The sequence below is a fragment of the Diaphorina citri genome, unplaced genomic scaffold (genome assembly GCF_000475195.1).
Source record: "Diaphorina citri unplaced genomic scaffold, Diaci psyllid genome assembly version 1.1 scaffold2302, whole genome shotgun sequence".
NCBI classification, from domain to species: domain Eukaryota; kingdom Metazoa; phylum Arthropoda; class Insecta; order Hemiptera; family Psyllidae; genus Diaphorina; species Diaphorina citri.
The window spans coordinates 1-10,290 of record NW_007379726.1 but is presented as its reverse complement, the minus strand read 5'-3'; the positions used below and the strand labels follow the sequence as shown (position 1 = coordinate 10,290).

Genomic DNA, 10,290 nt, shown 5'->3' with positions numbered 1-10,290 from the left:
GAAGAACCTGTGGGTATATGGTATACAAGTATACATAGATACTTACTTCACATACCTAGGTACAGGATTTCCTAGGTACATATGTATAATATGTCTCCCAGGTATCCTATATTATAATATATAGATATCTACATATCAGCTATTGGTACACGGCCGATTATTGGTACACTGTCGACTATTGGTACACTGCCGATTATTTATGCTCTGATATTGCCTATGGCTATACAGTACTTACCTACTACCTAGCTAACTACCTACACTCCAACTCAATGCTCATTGAAGTGAATATGTACGTAAATACACAAAGCATGTAGGTATAACCTAAGCTGCAATGTTATAAAAATAGCCTCTTGTAGAAAAAACAAAACGTGGAAGGGAAGGAGGCTTGAGAGAGGGAGGGAGAAAGAGAGGAAGGAAAGTGTGAGAGGAGGAGAGATGAAAGAGAGAGCGGGAGGGAGGGAGAGAATTAAAACAAAGAATGGATACCAGAATGCCAACCCGAGCGAAGTGTTACTCTGCAAATTGTTGTCTTTACTGCTTTTTTATTGTTATTAGGAGGAGGAGGAATAGGAGGAGGAAGAGGAAGAGGAGGAGGAAGAGCAGGAGGAAGAGGAGAAGGTGGAATGAAGGAGCGGTATGGAAAGGACAAAAAGGAGAGAGGAGAAGAGAGTTCCCCAGAAAACAGAAGAGAATGGAGGGCGCATGAAGAAAGCGGAAGAGGCGAAGTAGGAAAAGGAGAGAGAGAGAGAGAAAGAGGAGAAGGGAGGGGAGAAGAAGGAGGAGACAGAAGAAAGTAAAAGAAGAGAAGGAGGGGAAGGAAAATGAGAACTATAAATAAGAAGAGGAAGAGGTCAAGTGGATGAGGAGGTGGAGAAAGTAGAGGAGGAAAGGACATGGCAATAAAAATCAGAACAAAAAAGTTGGAATTTGTTTCAAGTGGGTATTAGATATTTTTCGATTTTCTTTGTTCTGATTTTCTTCATTTAAGTGTTGTTCTTCTTTTTTATTGTCTGAGAGTATACTTTGCCCTCCTCAGTGGTGTAGTGGTGGACTTCGGACCTGGAGGTTGGTGGTTCGAGTCACTGAGTCAAAACATAAAGTTTATCGAGGTGTATTAAGTGAGCAACGATATTTTTTGTGACAACGCCATTTTATTATTAATTGGTTTGTTTCTCTATTAGGATAAAAAATAGCGAGAAGACATGCATAAACCAAAGTTAAATCGCCTAATGGAAAAAAAATGGTCCTGCCTATCACATTCAAGGGTAGGTATAACAACGGGAAGAGCTAAATTTATCTATTGTTATAGGTACCTAGGAAATAGAAGTAGGTACCTATAGGTACAATATGAAGGTTTACAGATTACCTCCCATTCCCACTTCTAACCTTCCCATCCCACCTACCCACCTGAATTAAATATTATGTGAAGGTGTAGGTATCCCAACCAATATAAATCAGAGGATTCGGACTCATAAAATGGGAAAAATATTGGCCGGGATTTGGGGTTGTAAAATTTCATTTAGTTTATATTATATCCCTCCCAAATGCTGAATCCTTCTCCCTCCCAAATGCTTAATCCTTCTCCCTCCCTAATCCTTAAGCTTGGATGGGAAAATTTGTATTCGGAATCGTCCCGTTGACTGAACTCTTTAACGTTATTCAACGAAAAAATACACCTGCGCATGAGCAGAAACGAGTTTTCGTCAAAAAAACGTTAGAGAGTTCAGTTAACGGGACGCTCATTTTGTTTGCAAAAACTCGCTAATAGTCCAGTTAAATTGGGATAAAAATTATGTAAAATATAGTCCAGTTAAACCGGGATAAAACTTACCGCCCTCTTTGTTGTTGACTCCGATAATAATAGGCACATCCGCGTGAGGTAGACGGAGAGGATGATCAGGTAGGAAATTATTCTGACTCAGAGGGGATTCGATCACGGGAGCAAAGGTTATCATCGGATTCTTGAACCAGATCTGAAATACAATATGCCCTCACGTCACATGAGCTCACGTGACGTGAGGGCAGTGTTTTTCTACCATTGTTCATGCCGGGCCGATCACTCACGCTCAGACCTTTTTTAGCCCGTCCTTTCTATATTATTACAATAGTAATAATAAAAGGTAAAGGGACGGGTATTGTATTCGCTTTTCACGTGACGTGAGGGCAGTGTTTTTCTACCATTGTTCATGCCGGGCCGATCACTCACGCTCAGACCTTTTTTAGCCCGTCCTTTCTACAATAGTAATAATAAAAGGTAAAGGGACAGGTATTGTATTCGCTTTGGTGTCTGTCTGTTCCCATAGAAGGACTTATCCAAACCTATATATCAAATTAAAGGTCTTTTTACCAGAAACACGAAAGTGGTGGTGCAAATTTTGTTGAGAAACCCAAAACAAAAAAAATAATAAAAAAAAATAAATAAATAAAATGGTCGACCTATATATCAAATTAAAGGTCTTTTTACCAGAAACACGAAAGTGGTGGTGCAAATTTTGTTGAGAAACCCAAAACAAAAAAATAAAATGTTTTTTTTTTTACTTACGTGAAATTTGTTCAGGGTGGTGACGAAAGTCTCAGTGGGCAGCTGTCTCAGACAGTCCAGTACAGTCTCAATGGGTTGCGTGGGACACCCTACCAGGGTGGCGAAGGCATGGGCTCTGTCCCGAGCTAACCAGGCGGGCGTGGATGCCCAGGAACAGCTGGCTGTGCCACTCTGTAGAATTGCTCGATGAAACAGACCTGAAAGAGAGGATTTTTGGTATTATTATTTCCCTGCTTTACAGCTTCGTAGTGAAAGCTGGTTGAATGTTAGCATACTTCCAGGAATAGACATCATTCCTCAGGAAGTATGCTTCTTTTCTCTAGAAAGCAGCATTGCTTGCCATGCTGTTGGTCCCGGGTTCGAATCCCACCATCGACAAACATTTGTACTCGTTTTTCAATTGCAGATATGTCAACGGATTACTTTCTGATGTTCTCGTGTTGACCCAGCACCTAAATGGGAAATATTGTGTCTCTTCTCGCCCACCTATACGTGTGTATATTAGAATAGGTATCTGCAGAATGTAGGTAAAGGTAGAAACCCACTGCGTAAAGTCCGACGTCACACATATTTGAACTCTTTCATTAGAACGGAAAATAAAAATTGAATTTTTGTACTTTTACAGCTATTTTTTCGGAGTTTTGACCTCAGATTTGGATTTTTCCCCAACGAGCTAACCAGGCGGGCGTGGATGCCCAGGAACAGCTGGCTGTGCCACTCTGTAGAATTGCTCGATGAAACAGACCTGAAAGAGGGGTTTCTTGTTATTATTATTTCCCTGCTTTACAGCTTTGTAGTGAAAGCTGGTTGGATGTTAGCATACTTCCAGGAATAGACCTCATTCCTCAGGAAGTATGCTTCTTTCTCTAGAAAGCAGCATTGCTTGCCATGCTGTTGGTCCCGGGTTCGAATCCCACCATCGACAAACATTTATACTCGTTTTTCAATTGCAGATATTTCAACGGATTACTTTCTGATGTTCTCGTGTTGACCCTGCACCTAAATGGGAAATATTGTGTCTCTTCTCGCCCATCTAATGAGAGGCATATCAAGGGATGGGTAGGCTACGACACAGACAACACGAGTCTAATGTAGCAGTTGTTTCATTGCTACGAAACATCTAAATAATAATAATAACAATAGACTCTTGAGTGGAAGGCAACCACTAGGCGAGGTTAACGCCTTGGGCGTTCTCTACCACATTATTACGTGAGCTCCATTATTACGTGGTCAAATTCTCAAATAAATGAGGATAAAATTCCATACCTCGGCTGGGATCGAACCCACGCCCTCCTGATTACCAGGCGAGCGTCTTGACCACTACGCCACCGGGGCAGGTATCTAAATATCTTTTAGACTAACGAAAATTAAAATGGTTATTGCCACCGCGGGATTCGAACTTACCCTTAGACAAGGGCGACACCAAGTGGTAGCTAACCGAGGCTGCACCGGCACTCTCTCCAAATATAGTCACCGAGTCCGGATTGCCACCAAACTCTTCAATATTCTCCTGAATCCATTGTAACGCCAACACCTGGTCCTTCATACCCAGATTTCCCGGTACTTCAGCATTCCCGAAACTGAGAAATCCTGGAAACAGGAGGGGATTTTTTTACTGCACGAGTAAAAACAGAATATAGACATAGTATATTCAATTCTACCTCTAGTTATAATTCCTATGCTGTCAGGACTATTTTCAGCTACATCAATAAACACATAAAACACAAAAGTTTACATAAGAAAATACTAATGTACGGGACAACACTTGGAGGTTGGGCCGGGTCCACAAAGTGAGTTTGAACTCGATTTAAGTTAAATTCTTGGGTTAAGCAATCTAATTGTCGGAAATTTTGATTTTATTTTATTATTTTTTTTTTTTAATCAACTAATCAGATTGCTTGATCTAAAAGTTAAACGGAGTTTTCAGCTTGATTTTCAGCTCAACTTTATACACAAAGAGTCCAGTCCGAGGCTTAGGTGTAGGGGCAAACAGCCCTGATGGGTTGAGCTTCTACGAATCAAAACGGAGTTTTTTTTTAAAAAAAAGAGGTTTGACAGAGGGAACTCTCCGAGACGGTATTGGATAGTGACCAACACAACGTTATGGTCCATGAAATATTCCGGTCCGTACATATTTGACGTGGCTTGCCCCATTAGGAACCCTCCGCCATGAACGAACACCATCACCGGTAATTTGGCATCACTGGATGGCTGAATAAGATTCAATTAGAACAAAGTAAGCTCCAAGATGTCTCAAAAGATTTATGCGATTTTGTTAAAATTTGCCTATGCAAAAACAGATGTGAATCCACGCCCTCCTGATTACCAGGTGAGCGTCTTGACCACTACACCACCGAGGTGGGCAATAAATAGGGTGTACTTTCCTTTTGTGGAATTTTTGGAACCAGAACCCATCCCGATAGAGCGCCATCTTGGATTTCCTATGGTTTAGTACAGGCGAAATTTCAGATTCTAAAAGGAAACCGATTCGGTTTTCGGTTCGGTTTTCCGAAAGGAAAATACACTTTAGCTAGTAGTGTTAATCCAGAAACTCACTATGAAGTAGACCTGATCAGGTGTCAGGTCTACCTGATAGAGTTAGTTCTAAATAAAATCCGCCCCGGGCGGGAATCGAACCCGCGACCTAGCGCTTACAAGGCAGACGCACTACCAACTAAGCTAACTAGGCTGGCCAAAACGGAGTTTAATCTCACTTTGTAGCCCCCGGCCTGATTATCTCAAAGTGTGATCTTGTGGTCCCTGGCATATGATAGTGTGTGCTCATCAGGTATCAGGTAGATCTGACAGGCGGACCTTTTCAGCCGTACCTGTCAGGTCTACCTGACAGTGTGTGTGTGCTTATCAGGTAGATCTGACAGCGGACCTTTTCAGCCGTGCCTGTCAGGTTTACCTGTTAGTGAGTGGCTGGCCTTGGATTTCCTATGGTTCAGTACAGGCTCTATTTCAGTTCCCAAAAGGGAACCGGTTTCCCGAAAGGAAAATTAAGGAGCGCGGTAGTGCTCCGCCCCGCCAAGTCAAAAGTGTTTGGGCTCATCAGGTATCAGGTAGATCTGACAGGCGGACCTTTTCAGCCGTACCTGTCAGGTCTACCTGACAGTGTGTGTGCTTATCAGGTAGATCTGACAGGCGGACCTTTTCAGCCGTACCTGTCGGGTCTACCTGATAGTGTGTGTGCTCATCAGATATCAGGTAGATCTGACAGGCGGACCTTTTCAGCCGTGCCTGTCAGGTCTACCTGACAGTGTGTGTGCTTATCAGGTAGATCTGACAGGCGGACCTTTTCAGCCGTGCCTGTCAGGTCTACCTGATAGTGTGCGTGCTCATCAGAAGATCTGACAGGCGGACCTTTTCAGCCGTACCTGTCGGGTCTACCTGATAGTGAGTGGCTGGCCTTGGATTTCCTATGGTTCAGTACAGGCTCTATTTCAGTTCCCAAAAGGAAAATTAAGGAGTGCGGTAGTGGTCCGCCCCGCCAAGTCGCCAAGTGTTTGGTACACCTACACTAGTAGTCTTTTGAGATATTGGGAAAATCCTACAATGCTGCAGTGAGCACCAAAGTTGTGATATAATAACACAAAGAAACTGCATTTACATTACATTATTCAAAACGAATTTTAAGCCGAGATTTCCCGGAATTCCCGGTACTTTAGCATTCCCGAAACTGAGAAATCCTGGAAAGAGGAGGGAATTCTGATTGTAAATATATTAAAAGACCAGGAAACTTTGCGAAGCTTAATAGCAGTGTAGGGATACTCCACTTGCTTCTTTGAAGTTCTGCACAATATATCTACCTTTTGATTCTCCTTATCAAGTATGTGTGGACACACCTTTAAAACCTGGAAAGAGGAGGGAATTCTGATTGTAAATATATTAAAAGACCAGGAAACTTTGCGAAGCTTAATAGCAGTGTAGGGATACTCCACTCACTTCTTTGAAGTTCTGCACAATATATCTGCCTTTTGATTCTCCTTATCAAGTATGTGTGGACACACCTTTAAAATATTTCCGCCCTGGCCGGGATTCGACCCCAGCTCCTCCAGGTTGAGAGTCGTGACCACTCGGCCACAGAGGTGGGTCTATTTCTTACCTAATACTCCGAGACGGTATTGGATAGTGACCAACACAACGTTATGGTCCATGAAATATTCCGGTCCGTACATATTTGACGTGGCTTGCCCCATGAGGAACCCTCCGCCATGAACGAACACCATCACCGGTAATTTGACATCACTGGATGGCTGAACAAGATTCAATTAGAACAAAGTAAGCTCCAAGATGTCTCAAAAGATTTGTGCGATTTTGTTAAAATTTGCCTGTGCAAAAACAGATGTGAATCCACGCCCTCCTGATTACCAGGTGAGCTTCTTGACCACTACACCACCGAGGTGGGCAACAAATAGGGTGTATTTTCCTTTTGTGGAATTTTTGGAACCAGAACCCATCCCGATGGAGCGCCATCTTGGATTTCCTATGGTTTAGTAGAGGCGAAATTTCACTGGATGGCTGAACAAGATTCAATTAGAACAAAGTAAGCTCCAAGATGTCTCAAAAGATTTGTGCGATTTTGTTAAAATTTGCCTATGCAAAAACAGATGTGAACCCACGCCCTCCTGATTACCAGGTGAGCGTCTTGACCACTACACCACCGAGGTGGGCAATAAATAGGGTGTATTTTCCTTTTGTGGAATTTTTGGAACCAGAACCGATCCCGATGGAGCGCCATCTTGGATTTCCTATGGTTTAGTACAGGCGAAATTTCAGATTCTAAAAGAAAACCGATTCCCTTTTCCGAAAGGAAAATACACTTTAGCTAGTAGTGTTAAGCCAGAAACTCACTATGAAGTAGACCTGATCAGGTGTCAGATCTACCTGATAGAGTTAGTTCTACCTCATAGAGTCATCAGTTCTACCTGATAGTGTGTGCTCATCAGGTATCAGGTAGATCTGACAGGCGGACCTTTTCAGCCGTGCCTGTCAGGTCTACCTGATAGTGTGCGTGCTCATCAGATATCAGGTAGATCTGACAGGCGGACCTTTTCAGCCGTACCTGTCGGGTCTACCTGATAGTGAGTGGCTGGCCTTGGATTTCCTATGGTTCAGTACAAGCTCTATTTCAGTTCCCAAAAGGGAACAGGTTTCCCGAAAGGAAAATTAAGGAGTGCGGTAGTGGTCCGCCCCGCCAAGTCGCCAAGTGTTTGGTACACCTATACTAGTAGTCTTAAGTGTGTTATCCTTACGTTGGGAGAATAGACATTGAGGAAGAGGCAGTCTTCTTGACCGAATATGGCGTCCCCTTTCACCGGGAGTTTTGAAAAGTGACAGGGATTTACCCTCCATTCGAGGACAAGCTACCCTCCTCACATTTCACCCAGCCTGAGAGGGGCCGGGAAAGGCCGCACGCAATGGCCCAGATGGTCACCCATCAGGATGGGTTGAACCCGCGCCCTCCTGTTAACCAGACGAGCGCCTTAACCACTATGCCACCGAGGGTGTAGATTCGTAAAAACTGAACGCATCCTTTAGGGCTGTTTTGCACCTAGACCTAAGCCTCAGATTCCATTCACAAAAAGCCCACTCTGAAGCTTAAGTGTAGGGGCAACTGGCCCCAAGGGATGGGTTAAGCTCTACGAAGCCTCAGATTGGCCTTTTCGTGTATAGAGTTCAGCTGATTACACCGAGGGTGTGTTCTCAGCTATCGAAAAAAAAATTCCAGGTGTACTCTCACTTATTGACGAAAATTTTACCTTGAATCTCAGGTCCTCCACAGGGGGCAGGGCGTAGGGGATCCCCAGGAAGGCGTAGTAAGGGTTACTGTCCCGCGACTGTCTGACGGTTCCCCTAATGCGGCCCTGCGGTATTATAAGCGTCTCTGCCGCCAAAACATGACCGCAAAACGCGCAAAATGACGCGACGGCAAACGCGGCTAACACCATGGTGTACTCCGCCCTATTGAACGTGGGTCTTTATGGGAGATTTAATTTTTTGAATTTGACCATGTGTCTTATGGGAACATTAAAATTCAATACGTTAGTTAAAATTCGAACAAAAATGGAAATTTTACTGTAAAAATAATAATAATAATAATAATGATGAAAATTAATAAAATAAAAAAATCTGGCGGGTCCCACCAATGATGATTATTCGGGAATTTTTTACTCGAACATTTTTTTTTTTTTAACAGGTTTGATCCTCTTAACGTCTTAGAGGGAACTGTAGCTGCTAAGGCCTTATCATGCCGAAAGCGAAGAGAGAAGGAAGACAGGATAGGAGAAGGAAGACAGGATCAATTTTACCTATCAAATATTTGAAATCGGAAATTTATCTAGATCAAGAAAAACACAAACTATCAAGAACCGTTAAACGGGGCTTCTTATTCAAACCAGACCAACGTGTAGCGGCGTTTAAAATCTCGGTTAGTACTGCAAACAAACTTGATAACAGCTATCAACGGAACCTAGATATCTAGACACAAGTACTTACTGAAGTACCTATAGAATGTACATGGGTCCAGAGGTGTTATGTACCTAACTACCTACACCAGAGGTGTTATGTACTCCAAGTTGTCCTCCCCAACCGGCTCGTTGTTCAGGTAGAAGGATTTGACTTTCTGCACGAACTCGGCTCTCTTGTCTTTCGGCAGCCAGTTGCAAGACACTATGAGCGGTAGAAGACGGTCGAAGTCTGCGTTAAGCTGATGAGTCAACTTGAAATCGTCCGTGCAGTAGACGGCACCTACAATACCTGTGGGAAAAAGTGGGAATATTATTGTATCTATCCTGATATTGTATTGTAACAAGATGAGATTTAGACCCCCAGTTTCACGTCATCCAACATTTCCCCGATCTAACCACTATGCCACCGAGGGTGTAGATTCGTAAAAACTGAACGCATCCTTTAGGGCTGTTTTGCACCTAGACCTAAGCCTCAGATTCCATTCACAAAAAGCCCACTCTGAAGCTTAAGTGTAGGGGCAACTGGCCCCAAGGGATGGGTTAAGCTCTACGAAGCCTCAGATTGGCCTTTTCGTGTATAGAGTAGCGCCTTAACCACTATGCCACCGAGGGTGTAGATTCGTAAAAACTGAACGCATCCTTTAGGGCTGTTTGCACCTAGACCTAAGCCTCTGATTTCATACACAAAAACCCCACTCTGAAGCTTAGGTGTAGGGGCAACTGGCCCCAAAAGGGATGGGTTAAGCTTACGTACAAATCTACGAAGCCTCAGATTGGCCTTTTCGTGTATGGAGTTCAGCTGATTACACCGAGGGTGTGTTCTCAGCTATCGAAAAAAAAATTCCAGGTGTACTCTCACTTATTGACGAAAATTTTACCTTGAATCTCAGGTCCTCCACAGGGGGCAGGGCGTAGGGGATCCCCAGGAAGGCGTAGTAAGGGTTACTGTCCCGGGACTGTCTGACGGTTCCCCTAATGCGGCCCTGCGGTATTATAAGCGTCTCTGTCGCCAAAACATGACCGCAAAACGCGCAAAATGACGCGACGGCAAACGCGGCTAACACCATCGTGTACTCCACCCTATTGAACGTGGGTCTTTATGGGAGCTTTATTTTTTTGAATTTGACCATGTGTCTTATGGGAACATTAAAATTCAATACGTTAGGTAAAATTCAAATTAAAATTCTAACAAAAATTGAAATTTTACTGTAAAAATAATAAAAATGATAAAAATTAATAAAATAAAAAATTCTGGCGGGTCCCACCAATGATGAT

The 10,290-nt window shown here is 43.2% G+C and overlaps 2 protein-coding genes and 1 long non-coding RNA gene across 7 annotated transcripts; 1 reads left to right on the top strand and 2 right to left on the bottom strand.

The window, feature by feature from the left end:
• Positions 1 to 1,775: 1,775 nt before the first annotated feature.
• LOC103518678 (esterase FE4-like) lies at positions 1,776 to 9,012 on the bottom strand. 5 transcript variants are annotated; one of them, XM_026830407.1, is made up of 6 exons: positions 8,908 to 9,012; positions 8,308 to 8,623; positions 6,651 to 6,801; positions 3,947 to 4,132; positions 2,543 to 2,739; positions 1,776 to 1,973 (listed from the first exon to the last, which is right to left on the bottom strand). In XM_026830407.1, the coding sequence occupies exons 2-6, from the start codon at positions 8,494 to 8,496 to the stop codon at positions 1,791 to 1,793; spliced, it is 906 nt and encodes a 301-aa protein (XP_026686208.1). In that variant the 5' UTR covers positions 8,497 to 8,623; positions 8,908 to 9,012; the 3' UTR covers positions 1,776 to 1,790. The 5 variants fall into 5 exon arrangements, with proteins under 5 accessions (XP_026686208.1, XP_026686207.1, XP_026686210.1 ...); XM_026830406.1 differs by having other exon boundaries at positions 8,857 to 9,011; XM_026830409.1 differs by having other exon boundaries at positions 8,308 to 8,563; positions 8,857 to 9,003.
• Positions 3,817 to 4,580, top strand: LOC113471329. Its single transcript, XR_003394070.1, has 2 exons — positions 3,817 to 3,879; positions 4,183 to 4,580. It is a non-coding gene; the product is annotated as an uncharacterized LOC113471329 (long non-coding RNA).
• A 791-nt stretch (positions 9,013 to 9,803) lies between the features above and the next one.
• LOC113471328 lies at positions 9,804 to 10,281 on the bottom strand. The gene has a single exon (XM_026830411.1). The coding sequence runs from the start codon at positions 10,080 to 10,082 to the stop codon at positions 9,819 to 9,821; it is 264 nt and encodes an 87-aa protein (XP_026686212.1). The 5' UTR covers positions 10,083 to 10,281; the 3' UTR covers positions 9,804 to 9,818.
• Positions 10,282 to 10,290: the final 9 nt, after the last annotated feature.